General features: G+C 44.2%; 1 protein-coding gene across 1 annotated transcript; it reads left to right on the top strand.

The window, feature by feature from the left end:
- Positions 1 to 7,617: 7,617 nt before the first annotated feature.
- On the top strand, positions 7,618 to 18,140 carry sh2b2 (SH2B adaptor protein 2; the record flags this gene model as incomplete). Its single annotated transcript, XM_079166711.1, has 9 exons — positions 7,618 to 7,655; positions 10,874 to 11,852; positions 14,702 to 14,803; positions 15,014 to 15,105; positions 15,451 to 15,551; positions 15,658 to 15,819; positions 15,936 to 16,138; positions 16,806 to 16,980; positions 17,806 to 18,140. The coding sequence occupies exons 1-9, from the start codon at positions 7,645 to 7,647 to the stop codon at positions 18,138 to 18,140; spliced, it is 2,160 nt and encodes a 719-aa protein (XP_079022837.1). The 5' UTR covers positions 7,618 to 7,644.
- Positions 18,141 to 19,322: the final 1,182 nt, after the last annotated feature.

Here is a 19,322-nt window from a genome sequence, read left to right as displayed (position 1 = left end):
CTTTCAAGGGCAGTCATCAGCGGCTGTTAAATAGCCTAGATCAGTGAAACGCGCACACTGAAGGAAGCTGCGGTCAACAGACACACAGAATATGACTAGTGTTTGAGTGTGCCTTCAAAATAAAAGCCTTTAGTGTCACGTTAAAAATGACTCATGTTTTTCTGGTTGCTTAATCCGGCTGAACGTCTCTCTCTGCTAGGTCAACTTTTCAGGAACCAAGAATCAAAGTGCTTTTATTTCTAATTTCAGTTCTCTATATCTACGTGAGCATGAGTCTGTTTCAAAATCCCAGAAGCTATTTCATTTCATGCATGTAGTCCCTGAAAAGAAATGAAAACATGAAAATCTACATTAGAGTTTCCAATGTAACATGATACACAGAGCATGGATTATTGAGGCAAAACATTGCTGTTGGGCCTCCATTGACCGTCCAGCCTCACTTCCTTCCTTCCTGTGCTTTTTGTATTTTACTTTATTGTCATATTGCCAAGTAAGGACAGTGCACAGTTAACTATATGGCAGCTTCAGACCCTCAGAAATCAACCTGAACTCTGATGCTGGAATAACAACAACTCAGCCTAATTTCAGACATCTGAATCATCGCCTACATTTCTGATTTGTTCAGTATTTCAAGTGAAACAAAACAGAAACTAAATGAAATGACACATTAGTACAGTACCTGAGGTTAATGTGTGTCAGTTTGTGGTATTCTCCCTAAACACAACTTAATTTAAGAATATATTCCAAGATTTTAAAACTCGATTTGGATTCAGTTCCCCTCAAGAAAGGCCCACAAAATGAACTAATAATGCGGGACTTGCTTTAGTTGATATTGTACTTTAATGGTGCAAAATCCCTAACACATTTACAAGTAATGGATATATCATTATTTGATAATAACAAAGGTAAACACAAGAAGACACCCTTTTGGTAAGGTGACCCCCCTCAAATGTTATAACAATGGCAAAACGGAAAGGTAATGCTTTATGTTACAGGTCCCATAGTTCAGTCATTAAAGGAACCGATATGAAACAGTAACAAGTCTCAGGAATGTTCCCGGATGTAATTTGGTACTAATCATGGGGAAATTGCAAGTGTTAGAGAGTCTTTAATGCATTTAAAATTCAACAACTTTGGAACATAACATTTCCTATTAGCCTATAAATGACTAATGAATTGATATTTAATTTGGTTTAAATTGATCAGTTCTTTGAATTAAATCCATCTAGAAATCAACAAGCTGCACGAACAAGATGTCTAAATACTGTCTTTGTATCAAATTGTGTTGTTATCTCCAGAAAAATTATCAGGAAATTAACTGTTGAGCAACAACTAGAGAAACCGAGAGAGAGAGCCTCAGTAACCGAACTGCGGTCAAATAACCCATTGACTACTTTATTCTGAAAGCATAAACCGGAAGTGTCATTTCCATCTGATTCTCTCTGACTTGTCGGTGGACAGCAGAGCAAAGGTAGGCTCCAGCAGCACTGTGCGTCGAGCGGAGAGATGGAGGCAGAGCTGGCCGGCTGTGGGCGCGTGTAAACCGGATAGGAGCAGATCAGATGAAGAGGGAATAAAAGCCTCAATAGAAAAACACCCTCACGGCAAAAAAAACAGGATCCTCTCAGAGACACCAGCGTCATGAAACCCGTCCTGCATTGAGGTGAGAGCCGCTGCTGCGTGTTATTGTTTCTTATTCTGCGCGTCTGTGCACCAGCTTGAATTGAGTGATTGGACATCTTGCAGAGTCCTTTTTTCATGCGCAGGTGGTGTCAAGAGAAAGAGGCGAGTAACAACAACACACCTCCAGGTGAGGAGGAAGGGAGGCTGCTGCTGCTGTGTTTTGGTGTTAAACCCGGTTCTTCATCCCCATGCACGGTCAGCCCCCCCGCGATGAATCCTGCGTTGACAATCGGCTTCTTGATGGCAGAGAACAAGTGCAATAGGCTCGTTTTTTAGGTGTTGGAACACAGAGACTCGCGTGCACGAGGCTTCCCGGACTGTACGAGGGTCGCGGTGTAAAAGGGGCTTTTCCGATAATCCTTTTAATAGTCTTGAGGGAGTAAAGTCTGGTCAATCTCAGGACGGCTCAGGGGCCTGATGTGATGTGATCTGATGTATAGGCCCGCTTGAGATGATCCAAAAATCGGTGTTCCGACTCGTGACTCCGCAGGCAACCTCCCATTCATGTCCTGCTTTCTGGACCTGGAGCTGTCAGCCATTCAGCAGGAGGCTGCGGCCGATTCTCATTCATGAAGTCGAGTACGCAGCCTGCACAGCGACCCACCGTTGGTTGTAAATAGGCTCTCTGGGCCCGCAGTAGGCCTGTTTCAGGCCTGCTATTGACTTTCTCTCGCGTGTCTCTTTATTGGCTACACGAGACAGTCTGTAAATATGAAGCCTGATAAAAACCTGATTATTGTAGGACACAGGCCTGCTATTATATAGGCCTTTGCATCACTGTCACGTATGATAATGCTCTGCTTCTCTGGTACTATGTTGTGATTTTATGGTCACCAAATCAAAGAACATTGGTTTTCTTATTCTATAACGATATTATATATATTTATTTATTTATCAGAGATGTTTTGTTGTGTTATTTTAGTAGCATCACTCTAAAATCAGATTTGTTTTCCACACATGCAATGCAATAGTATCTTCACTAAAAGTTAAGCTTTTCAGAGCTGGCCTCAGCTCATACAGTATACCAACATGTACTCTGACAGAAAAATCCGCTTAGTGGCATTGCATTATACCCTGAAGTATAATGCAATGCCACTGTCACTGTGGTATTCTGATGATACTCCTCTGACACTGTTGTGATTTTATGATTTTAGGGACCTAAACAAAGGCACAGGTGTATTCATTTCTCTCGCCAAGACTATATGTTGCACGGGGTGGACAGAATAACAAGAACACCATACAGTATAATGCAATCTTATATAACATACAAATGTGTTATGTTGGCCTTGACGTCATTGTGATGTCCTGATGTTAGTCTTTTAAGGCCACATTATGCCTCTGACGCTATGTTATGAGTTTTAGTGATCTAATGGAAGGCAGTGGTTTGCAATACACCCAAGAGGCCGTGCTGAAACAATCAATTAATCAAATGAATACATTTGGGGATGATGGTTGGACCTAAAAAAGCTATTTGATGTAAGATGTCACTTTGGGCTCTGAGAATTTGTGATGGGCATTTTTCCCTGATTACAAACATAAACTACAGACAAACAATTAATTCACACCTAAAAATGTCTTAAAAGTAAATTATGAGAATGTAATAAAATAATTAATCCACAGCTGCTCAACAAAATCCAACACATGCTAAAAAGTGCAAAAAGTCATGTTACATAGAGTCATACATCCACCCTTATCAGGCTGTTTTTTGCATCAGCGTCACTCAGCGTCACTGCATTAAAAAACATTGAAACCCATCTGTTCCAGTAACTGACACACTTGATGCTCACACAGGTTGTGCAGTATTTCTCCTCTGCGAGAGGCCTGTGGTCATCTGTGAAATTAGTTAGACCCGGTGGGTGAGAGACAGGAAATGGCAGTCGGTGGCGGAATGTGCGTCTCCCACGCGCTCCGTCCTTTATCACTGGCTGCCATATGGATGCCTGAGCTCACTCAATATTTACGTTGTCGCTGCTCGCCAGAGAAACCAGGAGAGAGAGAGAGAGAGAGAGCGAGGAGAGGCTGCTGGTACAGAGGACACGCTTATTAATTTGTTTGTATCTGCATGATGAGGCCCTGCTACCTAAATTGTGGTGGTTGCATCTGTCTGCGTCTATACACACACACGCGCACACACGCACGCACACACACACACACACACAGAGAGCTTTACGCAGCCGGGTGTATCAGTGTCTGGATCAGGAGTGTCTACCTTTCATAAGGCAGACACTCCTGTGTTCTGTCGGGACTGATTCAAACTCTCCAGACAACATTCAGGTCGAATCAGAGAGGGACGAGGTTATCAAGGGTCAGGTCAAAGGTCACTGACCGGCTGCTCTGAAGTGAGCAGATCTAAATGACGGAAAAGAAAAGGGGTCTATCACTGCTGACCCCTACTTCTGGTCTTCCTCCTACTGCCATGTCTGATCCCCTTCACTCATCCTACCTCTCTGTCTCCTCTCTACATCTCCTCTCCTCACACACACACACACACACACACACACACACACACCTGGATGTCTACTGTAATATCCTGCCTTTTGACTTGTGAGGCAGTTTTCCCTCCTGTGTCACTGACTGCTTTTCTTTCTGTCCTCCTTCAGCATGTTTGTGCTCTGTGACCTACGTTTGTGCTACAAATTTAGGTTTTTATAGTTTGTCATTAATTGGATATTTCTTACAGTCCTGGTTGTTTATGTCAACATAGCAGAGACCCAGTACTGAAAAAGGGGTAGATTAGATTAGAGTAGATTATAACATTTAGTATCCATACCATACTTTGGGTTAATAACTCAACAGTAATACAATAATAACACTAACACTGGGTCTAAACAGCCCCCTGTGTTGGTAAATGGGTGCATTCATCAAAGGTTTTTTCATTCACACACACTTATACACAGAAGACAGCGAGCTTCCCTGGAAGGTGCTGGGTAAAAAAAAAAAAACATTAATGAGTTGGTTCTATATCGGCCCAGTTATTTTCATTAACAATTCATCTGCTGATAATTTTCTTTTCTAACCAAAGGTATTTGGTATTTAGTTTACTATCATATGAGACACAGAAAAAGCATCAAATCCTCACAACTGAGAAGTTGGAAGTGTTTGGTATCGTTTCAGTTGTGTGATTAAGCAAAACCGCCAAATATTTATTGGTTCTATTTTCTCAAATGTGAGCATTTGCTGGTTTCTCAGGTCAATGCTGCTTTTGTCTCATTTTAAAGGGAATATCTTTGGTTTTTGGGCTGTTGATTTGAAAGGTATCACTGTTGGCTCTCAGAACTTGTTGTAGACCTTATTCAATTTCTTTTGACATTTTATAAAATGAACAAAAAATAATCGCCACACCAATCGGCCCTAATTACTAAAGTTGTTTCAAATAGGTCTGCAGCTAACGATCATTTTCATTATCGATTAATCCAGAGCCGACATTGTTTCAAATTTGTTCAGATCATTATTTCAAAATATGAAGATATTCTATTTAGAATCATATAAAATAGAGAAAAACAGGAAATCCTCACCTGTGAGGTTCTAGAACCAGAATAATTTATTTTTATATTACTTCAACTATTAATTCATTACCAAAATGTTCTGTCGGAGAGACTAACACAACTCACTTCATTCCTTTACTTGTTATACATACAAAAGGGTTGTTTTGCTGTTGTTTTATGTCCCGCGTGTGTGACAAACATGACATATCGTATGTCCGCGGATGTCGTCAATCCACATCTAGCTGCTGCAATATCTACATCTTTTATAAGAGCACACGATGAAGATGTTGTGTACGTACGGTACATAGCTGTACGACACTGAAAGTGCTGCTAGCTGTGTGCTGTGCTGCGGAGCAGGCTAATCTTAGAAAACATGGCAGGGCCCAAACTCCCCGGGGGTGGGAGCACAACATCACCAATCATCCTCATCGGCCAATCACAGAGGGCGTGCTGCTGGCATGCAACTGCTCTCAGCAACGAGTGTGTTTGGATATAGGAGTCTGTTAAACTACATATACAGTGTTTATCTGTCCGTGAGTGCACGGAGGTATGTGTACACACAGCTTTAAAAACATAAATCCTTGTACATCCGTTATGCTTGGCTGCAGTATCATTTCCTCAGTAGCTCTAGACCCACAACACCACTGTGTTAATCAGGCATATGTCCTTCTTGGCTCTGCACAGTTCAGTCCTGTGAGGGCCCCGCAAAGTACATGAAGTGGACGTGTCTTGTAAGATGTGTTTTGCAGGCTGCAGTTGATAGCTTCTCCCCGCACAGTAATGCTACTTTCCTCTCCTCCGCAGTCAGTTTACTGTTGCAGACAGAACTCCCAGCCATCTGACAGAGATATCAGCCGTGCTCCCCTGGGTACATAAGCAGCAAGAGGAGGAGGAGCAGGAGCAGGAGGAGGAGGAGGAGGAGGAGGAGGAGGGGGGGGGGCGCAGTCGTGGTTAGATTTTTACAACAGATAAGGAAGAGATACAGGAGGGTGGGGGGGCCTTGTAAAGCCTGAAGGATGGAGGTGAACATTTTTAGATTCCCCTCGACTCCCCTTAGTCTTGGTTTTTTTTTCTACTTCAGGTCTATCAATGGAGCGAAAAAAGGCCGAGGGGAGTCGTGGGGATGTGAGAGTCCACATGGTGCCTCCGCTCCCCCTCGTCCTAGTGTGTCGTCCCTTGTCTCCTCCACCTACACACACTCACTGATTGTTTTAGCAGCTGGCCTATAGAGAAAAACATGCCCGCCTCCAGTGGGGGGAAAATATTCACATCCTTTACTTAAGTAAAAGTACTAAAAACGACAATGTAAAAGTAAAAGACTGTCAACCAAAATCCTACTTAGGTAAATGTACAGAAGAATCAATGATGACATGCATGCACTTAAATAAGCTATAATATTTTTAGATAATAACAATGTATGTATGTTGCTCGTAGTAATGAACGTAAGGAGGATTATCTCCTGAATCTGCAGCTCCTCTCGGCTTTACAGAGCTTCGTAGTGAGATTCAGCTCAATGTTTGGCTGTCCAACCCGTAACTTTACTATTTTGGTGCACTCTTGTTTTCAGCTTCAGCAGGCAGCTGTTTTTAGTGAAAAAGCTTGAAATACCCACTGCACAGTATACTACCTGCTCAACACCATACAGCAGACAGACACAGTTGTAGAGGAGCATTTAGCAGCAAGAGCTAAATCTCCCTCGGGACAAAAACAGAGCGACAAAGAGAGTGAATTTAGGACTTTGATCGATCAGGTGGACAGAAACACAGCTTCCAATGAATGTTAATGTTGCTTCATAACTGCTGAGTGTGTAAATAAGCAGCTGTCTGTTAATAAGTTCAACATGTAAACTTGAAGAATAACTCAACACCAGTATGAAAAGAAGCTCCCTGCTGCCCTCTCTGGTTGAAGGCTCCCCAGCATCACTGGTAGACCGAGGTGTGGTCAGCAGTGTGTAACCACACCCGACAGTGGAAGTCGGAAAAGATGTTCAAGGGCTGTTGAAAAAGTGTAGATGACATTATTTTATGGTAATAATGATGCATAAATGCGTATGCAGCACTTTACTGCAGTAACTGCTTGACTCTGCTTTATAACCAGCTAGTGTCAGTCCAGTGGTTCTCAACTAGGCTCCTCCGAAAGGTCCCAATATGAATCTGTTCTGTTTCATCTTTGCATTTTTATTGTATATTGAGTAATTTTACTTCATTTGGGAATCTAAAAGTCATTAAATTAAACATTCTGAAGTTTAGAGAGGAGAATTAACTTTGCTGAAACTGCTAACAACTCATAGACATCAAGTGACAACTATACCTTAACATTGTACTTAAGTACAATACAGTGCTTGAGTAAATGTACTTTCCACCACTGCCCCCCCTCTTTGGACTCAACCAATCATTTGTTACTCCTGTGTGCTTTGCTGAGCCTCAGAAAACCGTAATGCTGTCCACTTCCTCCAGCGTTTCATGGCTTAAGTTTCATGCTGACTCAGTGAGTGAATGTGTGTGTGTGTGTGTGTGTGTGTGTCTGTGTGTGTGTGTGTGTGTGTGTGTGTGTGTGTGTGTGTGTGTGTGTGTGTGTGTGTGTGTGTGTGTGTGAGAGTGTGAGTGTGAGTGGGCGCGGCATACAGTCAGTATCCTTGAGAGAGGCACATCCTCATCTTTGCAGAAGGACAGGAGTTTTGAAAATGCACCTCACTGTGTGTTGTTGTCTTTCTGCTGAATGAGTGGAAAGTTGGCCCAGTGCTGGTTTTTAAATAGCTGAATGGGTATTGACTTCCTCGCAGCAGTACACACACACTTCAACACAAACACACACACACACACACACACACACACACACACACACACACACACTCAAAAGGGGAGCGAGATCATTATTACAGCAATACTCTATATGGTTAGCAGTTTAGTTTACAAATCTGGTGTAACGTGAAGGAATGAATGGATGGATGTTTGGATGAATGAAGTGATGGATTCATGAATGAAAGTGGAAAGTGATTTTAGCTTTATCAACTCGGTTCCACTTTATAATAACTCTGTATAAAATGTTTTAACTAACGACTTTATTATTGGTATTTAAAACATTTACTTGAGTAGTTATAAGCCATTGTAACAACACGTTTTGGGTTGCCATGTTGTGAAAAATTGCTTTAGCTGATGTTTCTTCTTTCTATTTTGTAATGAATCAGATATAAATGTTGGTAATCATCTTTATAATAAGCATGCAGCCTGCAGTTACCAGGCTCTGCAGCTCTTTTAAGGATTTTTAAAGGTAAATATGTCACAAAGTCAGTGTTATTTATAATTTACAATTTGGTTGAACTTCATTATCACTGCAGGTTTTCTGCTGCTTATAAGATTAAAATCTTGACTTTTATTTGCTTAGTCACACTGTCCAACCACTTGGCAACCCAAACATTGCTATTAATGATTTCTAACTGACTGCTTTAGTAAATAATTGCCATTAATAAAGTTATTATTAACAGATGAATTAGCTTTTGTGACGATCACATCTTTCTTTCTTTGTCACCGTCACAAATTCAAACATCTTGTCTCGTTCTGTTTGCTTCACGAGTCTCTGAAACCTGTCAAGATGTATTTCTGTCACCAGGCGACAGGTTATGAAGGCGCTCCCATCTCGGGACCTTTGGCTGGGATTCAGCCCTGGTGGCAGAACAACAACAACCACACAGTACCGCTGTGCCTCCAATCAAAACAGCTTCGTGTTGGACCCCCGACCACCCACTTCTGCACAGTAGATGAAATCAGATGAAGCCAAATGACCACAGTTCTGGCACTTCATATTCCTCTGGGACATCCATGCATTTCTTTTGCTGTTCTTTTCATTGTTGTTCTCTTATCCCACCCTTTCCTTTCTAGTGTCTGTATCCGTCAGAGCATTCCTCTGAAATTGTGACACCGGTATACGAGATGGGACTCCTGTGTACTTCCCCTGATCATTATCCTCTCTCTGATCTGGCATGTTGTTGCTTTCAGATCTGTGGGAGAACGAAAGAGGGAATGAAAGAGCGAGATTGGCTTGTAGTTAAATGTGTGTCAGACTTTTTTGTTGTTGTTGTGCTAATCCTTTATGAAAAGACGACCCACACAGAAGCGTTTTGAAAATGACAATAAAGCCGCTTGCAGTAAATAATCCCAGGGAACTTTGCTGTGCAAACGTGTGTGATTTGGTTATTGCAGAAAGCAAACATTTGAGCACACATCGTGAACGAACTGCCAAGAGAAGCATCAGCAGCTCTGAGAATAAGCTTTCACAGCTTGGGGAGTGTTTGCCATTCCTGTGCGTATGCCACCCAGCCTGCCCACTCAGACGATATCCTTTTATCTGCGTGATTTACAGACAATAATAATCAAACCACCGTGTGTTTGATTGTGCGACGCCATTCACTGATATTGTATTAGTCACTGATGTGTTGAAGTGAAGAAAGAGAGGGCGGAGCGGGGTGAAAACTGGCCTTGGATGTTGCTACTGACACAATGGTGGTAAAAACCAGAGAGAAGAGTGTTATCAGTGATGTGATGTGGTTTGGCACCGATCAGGCCAGAGAGGGAGGCAGTGCTGAGGACTGAGTCATACGAACACACACACACACACACACCCGCATGCTGGGGAGCAGAGGAATGTAAGGATGAGTGGACGAGAGATCTTAAAGAAACACTCATTCGGTAGAAAAACAACAGTGAGTGAGATAGATGGCCCATGAAGAGGAGCTGCTAGTTGCTGCTGCGACACAACTCACTTCTACAAAATTCAGATAATCTTAAGTGCTTGTCACAAACCTGTAACTGGCAACTGATTGAGACCCGAGCTTTCTGGATGATTTCCCTTTGCTCTCTCGTCACATTAAATCTGTTGATGAACTGTTTACATCCTTCAATGACATGTCGATCCTGTGTGGTATCTATTATCTTCAGCTGTCACAAGGACTGGACTCTGTGTGCTTGTTGTCACCAGGGGCTGTGGTTACCTCTGAGGTAAATGAGGTCATAGATTCAGAGATTTTAGGAGAATTTGAGGGCTTTAGAGACCAGGAGGGAGTTTATAGTCTCTATAGGCTGGTTCCAGGAGTTTTTTTAGACTCAATATATTTAGTTTTGACAACTATTAGGCCATTGTAGCTATATTTTCCACATGTATCTTCACATTTTGGTGTTTTTAACTTGTGTTTTTGTGTTTCTTTATGGTTTGAGAAAATTATCCAAACGAAATGCATTGCATTATCTGAACATTACTTAGTAATTGGATATACATGGTTGCCACAGGACCAAGACTGAACAATGAACTCAATTAATAAAATGTATCAAGATAATCAAGAATGTTGTACATTTTTTTGGGTCACATGTTTCTTGGGGTGGGGCACTTGGACTCATGATCCAAATCCTGACTGCTGTCCTGATTATACTTTCAAAGATGTTAATTTGCACAATGATTGGATGTGAGAATATGAAAAATGTGAAACTAATTCATTTAGAAACAAAACGTTTGCATGTTTTTATTTGTAAGCCAATGTCACAGAAAATCTGCAAAGAAGAACTTAGTTTTTATATCAAGATGTAGATATTATAAAGACAGACAGACACAAGCTGGTTCAGCAGTCTGCTTCATTCACACATCTTTTAGCCAGGAGTTACACACTGAAGTCTTTTCCTCCACACTAACACTGTGCTCCTCTTCCTCCTCTCCAGCCTCTCCTCGGTGGGTTGTCATGGCCCAGTGATGAACGGAGCGGTGGTGCCCGGTAGCCCGGAGCTCTCCTCCTCGTGCCCACTGCCAGACTGGCGAGAGTTCTGTGAGCTCCATGCTCGAGCCTCCGCTGCAGACTTCGCGGACAAGTTCCAGCGCTTCCTGTTGGAGAATCCGTGCTACGACTCGCCCGGCGCCGATGCCAGCTTCTCACAGCACTTTGCCCACCACTTCCTGGAGTGCTTCTCGGCAGCGCTGACCCAGGCCCGGGAGAGCCAGGCGTCCTCGCCGGGGGAGGACGGCTCCAACGCAGCACCCAAGTACAGCATCGTTCCTTTCCTGGGAATCCAGGGCTGCCCGCTGTCCTACGGTCACGACCTTTACCAGAGACGCAAGGACGCCGGGGCTTCAAGTGAATCCCTGGACAGCATGGACAGTGGAGGGGGAGGGATAGATGGGGGAGGCAATGGCACCACTGCCTCCCGAGGCCCCCAGCCAACCCACAAGGTGTCTGCTTTGGGACAGTCGCGCAGCTCAGAGGACGTGTCGGTCAGTCACCCAAAGGCTCGCTTCAAGAAGGGCTTCTCCCTGAGGAACATGAGCCTCTGTGTGGTGGACGGGGTGAAAGAGATGTGGCACAGACGGGCCTCCCCTGAACCCGATGGTCCCTCTGGAGCCAGGAGGGCTAACGGGGGAGGAGTGGGAGGAGGAGGAGGAGGAGGAGGAGGAGCAGGAGGAGCAGGAGGGGAGGCTGCAGGGGGAGAGAGATGGTCCCAAAAGCTGCGGCTCCCCCGGGGTTCCCAGGGCCACAAGGCTGAGATGCTGGAGATCCAGAGGGAGGGAGCGCTGAGATACATGGTGGCTGATGACACAAACTGTATGGGCGCTGCACAGTGGCAGAAGTGCCGCCTGCTGCTGAGGAAGACGAAGAGGGAGGAAGGGATTGAGAAGTTCCTGCTGGAGTTCTACGTACCACCCAAGGTACACAAACACACGCAGACAAGGAGGAGCATTAGGCAGAAAAAGTGCATCTAGTGCTGAAATGATTAGTTGACTAATGGATGATTTGATCAAGACCAGACCACTTAAAAAGTGTCTCAAAATCTTGTTTTACACCAGAGCCATTATATCATATAAAAAAAAAAATACAGGTGTAGTGAGGTGTCATTTGGTCAAGCCACTGTTAAAAAGCAGATGGACAAGTGCATTTTCAGCTTTTCAAGACAAGTCTAATTATGTATTAGACTTAAAGATTGATTGAAAAATATAATCAATATGTTAATAATTCATTAAATAATTAAAGTTTGCAGCCCTTCCTGCATCCCAGATATAAATGTAGCCTGAAAATCCAACCCCTCTGACCCCGAGTGCAGTCGAACCACTCACGTGAATGCAACACTTCACATTTTTCTATATGGGATTTCCAGATCATTGCCCCTGACCTTAAGAAGGCCATGAGGTTGTGCAGCTGAGTGTGTGTAAATCTGCCGCTGTCCTTTGATCATGGCTGGTGGGAATGTGGGGATAAGACTGTGCAGAGGGGGAGAGGGGTGAGGACAGGTGGGAGGCAGGTGTGGGAGGGGGCGAAGGAGAGAACCGGAGACAGAGAGAGACAGAGAGAGACAGAGAGAGACAGAGAGAGACAGAGAGAGACAGAGAGAGAGAGAGAGAGACAGGAAGCTGTTACATTGATTTCTGTAAGAGGCAGCAGATTGCAAAGATTCCCTTTCATGTGCAAAAAATAAATATTGATTTGCTCCTCGTCTTTGGCAAATTCTCTGCAGTGACGAACTAAAAATAGGAACCCAAATAGTTTTTCTGAGTCATTCAAAAATTCTGCCAAACTCAGAGAGAGCCACAGGGGGAACATATAACTTAATATGCTTCAGCGGTTTAATCTGTTATGTTCTATTAACTTCTACACGGAAAATTATGATCAGCTGAGATTAGGAGAAACTTTAGAGCAGTTGCAGCTGAAGTGACACATTAATTAAACACAGACATCTCGACAGGCCTGCCCTGCAGACACTCTGGCTTGTTTTATCACTCACTCTTATTCGGGTCTTACAAATCACAACAGTGCGGAGTCAACAGTGTCGGAAAGATGAACTGACTCATAAAATCTCACTCCTGGCTGACTGGCCGTGGTTCAGTACCTGTCAGAGCCATCAATCTGCCGGCTGCTCGGTGTGGCAGCACACTGCAGCGCGCTAACTGTCTGCATTATGACACAGCAGAAGGCCTCGAGACGACCCACGACCCAATGTTTTCACCTTGCCTCTCAGGGCTTCTATGCAGTTAGTTGTAATATTACTGTGTGTGTTTTCTAACAAATTTGCCACAACAACTCAAAACAAATACCTCAAAACTTGCATAAAACAACATGATCCTAATCTGTTAGGAAAATATGTTATTTAATTTGTTATATTACATTTTGGTAGATTAACCGTCAAAAAACCCACAGCACAGAAAAGAAAGACTGACCACACTAACTACACAATTCCTTCCTGTTAGAGCTGTTAGAGCTGTGTGGTGGAGCACAAACTGGTTAAGACTGGTTCACACCATCTTAACATTTCAAGAGACAGTTCCCACTGAGATCGGGCCTGTGCTGTCCGCAGTAGAGAGGTACAGGAAATGGTCAAATGGTTTAATACAGGAAGTGGTTTTTGACATCTGATCCAGAGAAAGGAATTGTGGGTGTGGATGGCAGCCAACTGCACAGGCAGATAGAGATGAGAACAGTGTTGCTCCAGACAGATCAGCTGATAAGCCTCTGCCAGACCATCAGTCAGCCTCCTTCTCGCTCTGCCTCTCCTGACACACACACACACACACACACACACACACACACACTAACACACAGCTCACCACCTCAAACACGCTCACTGGATATGTTAAGATTATAGTCTGGATCCAACTCTCTGCAGAGGGCAAATTGAGGCCAGGATGTTTTCCTGTAAACTGTTTTCATGTTTGTTACAGTCAGTCAGCAGGAATAATCGCTGAGAAGAGAGACGCAGTGAGAAATAAGAGACGGCACAAAAACCGAGCCGTGGAGTAATTTGTGCACAATGTGCAATCTTTTGTAAACTCGTCCCTGCTCTTTTAATGTTGTAATGCATTCTTTTTATTTGAAAGAGTTATTTAAGGCAGGGGATGCAGTTCATTGCTGTTATATGTTGTCCCATAGATTCAGACTGCATGTTACCCCTTCATTATTGTTTGAAGCTCTGGAGAAGTTGGGTGTGTTTCACACTAAAGACAGAGGGGGAAGTGGAACTATTTAAACCTGTACCAGTAATTAAAAGCTCTAGTTAGTAGTTTATACATTTTCTACTTTTTAGTAGTTTTTAGAAGTGCTGCAGTTGCCTCCTACAGGATGTAATGAAGGATTTAACTTTGGACCATTCATAATTACATATTATGCTTTTGGGGGATATTACACATGTGGAAAACTACAGTACCACACAGGGAGTGATGCACATTTTGTTTAGTTTTGTTGATTTTGGTTTTGTTTACCGTATTACATGTGTTTCTCGGTCCACTGTGATATGCAGGCAGAGGCAGCACATTGCTGTCTAACATCATTTAAAGCAGTGGCTCCCAACATTTTTAGCTTGTGACCCCTTAAAACCCCTATAAAGTGTAAGTCTGTCCTGATTACATTTAAATTCTATGACTTAATTAGCGATCAAGGTTGTGGTTTCATCAGATTCAAAAACGCAGATTCAAAATGAACATACAGTAGCAGCAGAAGTGCTGTAGTTTCTTACAGTTCAGCTTAAATGTGACCTTTTATTCTGTATATGTTTGCATGTTCCCTTTAGTCCTCAAAGCCCAAAGTGAGCATCCCTCTGTCAGCCATCGTGGAGGTGAGGACCACCATGCCGCTGGAGATGCCTGACAAGGACAACACTTTTGTTCTTAAGGTAGAAACTGTAACCATTTTACGACCACATTAACACAAGTGCACCTGCCTCGGTTTCAGGTATGATTTTATACAAAAACAGTCTGTTGGAAAATGAGCTCGCCCCTCATGCCCTTGCTAAGTTAAGATTGGATTTGTCCTGTTCTGTACCCTGATGTGGTCCTTTGAATGGAGCGCAGTGTGTGATCGCAGTGTTTGGCTGCTTCCACAGGTGGAAAATGGGGGAGAGTACATCCTGGAAACCATCGACTCGCTGCAGAAAAACTCCTGGGTTGCCGACATCCAGGACTGCATAGACCCGGGGTAAACCACCAGATAAATATTTGCTGTTGGCTGATTGAGAGAAGAGAGGGATGGAGTGAGAGGGAAAGGGTGGATGGGAAAGGGGAAACACACACAGCCATTAATCATCAAGTTAGTGGAGTTTTTGACAGGTTGCTTGAGCACAAACATGGGCGAGCTCGCACCACTGACATTCCTCCTCAGCTTCCTGGGTCGGCGCAGCTCAGGACGTAAACAGAAAGATTATTTGTGTCCTTGTTTGTAGGATTTGGATGTGTGTTAGGACTCTGTGATGTTTGTTTGCACACACGTGTGCACATGTGTATACGCTCTCGCGGTTCTCCTGACCGGCCTGCTTGTGTGCAGTGACAGCGGTGATGACATCGAGCTGGCGTCGTGTCCTCATGGTCAGGCCTCCAAAGACTGCTCCATGGTGGCTTCTTGCAGCTGTGAGCTGCTGTCTGAGGGTGAGCAAAGACTCTAATCCGTTTTTCTGCAGCACCTGCTTTATACCATTTTAAATCTTTTGATCCACATGAATTTGTTAAGATACAAAAAAAAAAATGTGTTTAGGTGTGTATCGTGCTCCGGAGAGGCCGTGTCCTACCGCAGCAGAGCATTACAGCGCCCCCGCAGTCCGTTGCAGGGAACCCCCCTTCACCCAGCACCCATCACACATGCCTTTAGAGCGCTTCCTGCAGTCCCCAGAGGCCCAGGGCTCCAACTCCTCTGCAGGTAACAACACAAACATGTACTTTTCTCTGCAGACAAGTAATATCAAAGCGTGTGTCACCGCTCAAAAACACTGAAGAAAAGAAGATTACAGAAAACATTGATTTGTTTCTACTCAGGTGGCATTGAAGGAGCAAAGGAGTCAGATGGCGATGCCAGCCTGGCAAGTTACCCATGGTTCCATGGTACACTGTCCCGCGTGCGTGCGGCTCAGTTGGTGCTTGCAGGCGGGGCCAGAAGCCACGGGCTCTTTGTGATTCGTCAGAGCGAGACGCGGCCGGGCGAGTACGTCCTCACCTTCAACTTTCAGGGCAAAGCTAAGGTGAGACGATTAAAGAGAGGAGAAATCCTATTATCACGTGATAGGGGTGCAACTATTAGTTTTGTTTTTTGGAAATGGTTTGACAGTTGTATTTGGTTTATGTGTTCCAATTCAGTTTATAAAATGTAGAAAAACAAAACAAATGTACTGAGTTTAAAGTGATATGAAATAAAATTGATTTGAGAAGCTGATAACAGACTCAAAACAACTGTCATTGATACATTTAGTGTTCTTTAAATCATGAATTATCTTAATTTAGAATACATTTATCTCTCCTCCCAACTGCAGTTTATTTCACTCACGCTTGTTCTAATGACATTTTGGGTTGCAGCCACTGCAGCTCAGTGCATACCTAGTTATCCAGGCCCTGGAAAAGATGCAGTAATGTCAACATTTTGTGTTCTCTTATGTAACGCGATCCCTGCACATCACATCCTGCTAGCCGGCAGTGTCGAGGAAGTGTCAGCGACCGCCTCTTCCTCTGGTGTCAGCCTTCTGCATTCTGTCCCGAGACGCCTTTCAGATAATGTCCTGACCTCTGTCATGGTCTGTCTGTTTCAGGCGTTCACTGTGTCTTCTTCTTTCCCATCTTAATTCCTTTGAATCACAAACTTTTCTCCCCCAATGTTAATGTCCTCTCTCCCCCTCCTTCCCTTCCTTCTCCCAGCATTTGCGTTTGTCAGTGAACGAGAACGGGCAGTGCCACGTCCACCACTTGTGGTTCCACACCGTGTCGGACATGTTGCGGCACTTCCACGCCCACCCGATCCCCCTCGAGTCTGGAGGCTCTGCTGACATCACGTTGCGCTCCTATGTACAGGTGCAGCGAAGCTCCACCACAGGTACACAACAACATGAAGTATACACTGCTCATACACCATCTTACACAAGCTTAAAACCAGTCACGACTACTGGAGAGTTGATCAGTTGATGTCAAGACACTGTAACGGTGTTCTTTTTAGATGCTTCATTAGTGCTTCATTAATATCAGGTGTGCTGGACAGGTCAAACCATTCAGACTTAAGTGAAGGTCCCTGAAAACACACAATAGAGGTGTTTTATTTTATTTTATATGATAATGATCTAATAGTCATATTTCACATAAATAATTAAAAAAAAAAATTATATATGTTTCAAATAAAAAGTAAACTTGACAATTGTTCCTCAAAACCAAAGGTTAGTGGAGGGCAATAAGAAACTTCCAAAAACATTAGATGTACTAGCACTGCTGCCCTCTGCTCTCCTGGCATGGGATGAATGCCCTCCTGTACAGGGGAGTGAGGGGGCGATTATACGGCAGGAGTTTTGCATGCAGGCCGAGACTCCGGCCCCAACCCACCCTGGTGGTCACAAAGAGGCCCTCTGTTTCCTCCAACGCTGGACCTACACACGCTCATGCACTCACTCCCATACACATAGTTGCATAGAGTGAGGGTTTGATTCAGGACGTGAAAAGCTTCACTGATACACTGGTCAGGCGAGTCTTTGGTACCAGTGTTGTCGATGTTATTTCCCACCAAGAGAAAGCATATTAATGGAGGCCCACGCTGTCTCTATTTACCTGCTGCTCACTGAAGGAGTCTTTTGCTCTCAGGTGTAAACCAACAATTATTATCAGCACGGATTAATCAATTCTATTTCTTTCTTCTTCCCACAATCTGCTACAGATGTGACTGTGCCTCCAGTCCTCACCCCAGCCAGGGATGCAGGCTGCTGGACAGATTCAGCCCAGCCAGCTCTCCACCCTCCTGGGATCACAGCGCCTGCAGGTCCCCCTCCTGATGCCCCGCTCTCCTCCAGCACCTCCTCCTCACCCACCGCTCTTCCCTCCCTCTCCCGCAGTGACCCAGGTACTGGAGGAGGAGTAGGAGGAGGGTTACAGAGCCGGAGCAACAGCTCTGAGCGCCTGCTGGAGGCCTCTAGTGGCGGATCTGACGACTACCACGACGCCGACGGGACTCGCAGGGCTCGGGCAGTGGAGAACCAGTACTCTTTCTACTGAGCGGCGCGGGGCAGGGTTCAGTATTGGAGGTGACACGCGACGCTCTGCTGATGATTCAAGAAAAACGGTCCAAATCACTGGATCGCCCATTATTTTGTTTGTTTGTTTTTCTTTCAAGGCAGTTTCCTGTTTCTCTGATATGAGAAGGGGGGGGGGTGAGATCATGGCGAGCAGTGTGTCCACGCTGATAAATCCACCAGGCCCTGCAGCTTCGTTTCAAACTCAGTTGTTGAGAATGTGAGTGAGCAGAGAAACAGAAGGCCTCAGTCGGAAACGGACATGTAGAAAATGCAGCGGGGAAGATGAGTGGGCGGGAGAAAACAAGAGGAAGTCGTCCAGTGGAGTCATATGTCTTTTGATTCATCTCCTCTGACCACTTCCTGTTCACCCTTACCCACAGTTCCCTGGGAGCAGAGCCTGTGTCACCACCCTGCTGAACGATTGAGAGTTTGAAATGACCCTGAAGAAACAGTCCCTCCCCTCTGAGCTCCAGAGAGCATCCCATTGATGTTTGTAAAGCTGCTTTGAGTCTGTCCCGGATATCCTAAATGTCCCTGCAGGGTTTCCCTACAAAGTCCTGCCCTGGTCTCTGCTTTAACATCGGCACAGCAATCATGGGTGTGTTAGTGTTACCTCAGAGATGTTTTTCTTTAACGGTGTACAGCCTAAAGGGTCTTAGTGCCTGACAATTACCTTGGACTAGAATGGACTGACATGGAGGATGGTGTTAACATCTCGCATAATCACATAGGCCCAAAAAGTGAATGCAGGGGATTACTTTACCGTCATTTTCTGCTTAAAACACGCTGAACATGCATATCTTTGCGTACTGAAATGGTTTCGTTCTCACAGTTTTATTGGTGACTGCAACACACACACAGGTGGTCATATGTTGTGTTAGAAATCAGTTTAAAAGTGTTGAAATGGAAGACGAACAACACAAGTTCAGTCAGTATGAATATGGCAGAGTGGCTCCTATTTTGCTGTCATACCGGGCTATTTCTATGAGTGTGTGGTGGCGTAATAGAGTCCAAATATTTTTCAATGATCGGTGTGCTACAGTAGTGTTTCTAAAACGTGGTTTTCGAGGTCCCTCCTTCTGGTGCTGGTTCTGTATTCAAGCTTATCATATCAGTAACCTGTAGATTAGATATGCTGTTGCTATAGTTCACTTTGAAGTAA

The sequence above is a fragment of the Pholis gunnellus genome, assembly GCF_910591455.1.
Source record: "Pholis gunnellus genome assembly, chromosome: 9".
Lineage (NCBI taxonomy): Eukaryota > Metazoa > Chordata > Actinopteri > Perciformes > Pholidae > Pholis > Pholis gunnellus.
The sequence above is the reverse complement of the archived record's forward strand: the minus strand, read 5'-3'. Positions and strand labels throughout refer to the sequence as shown.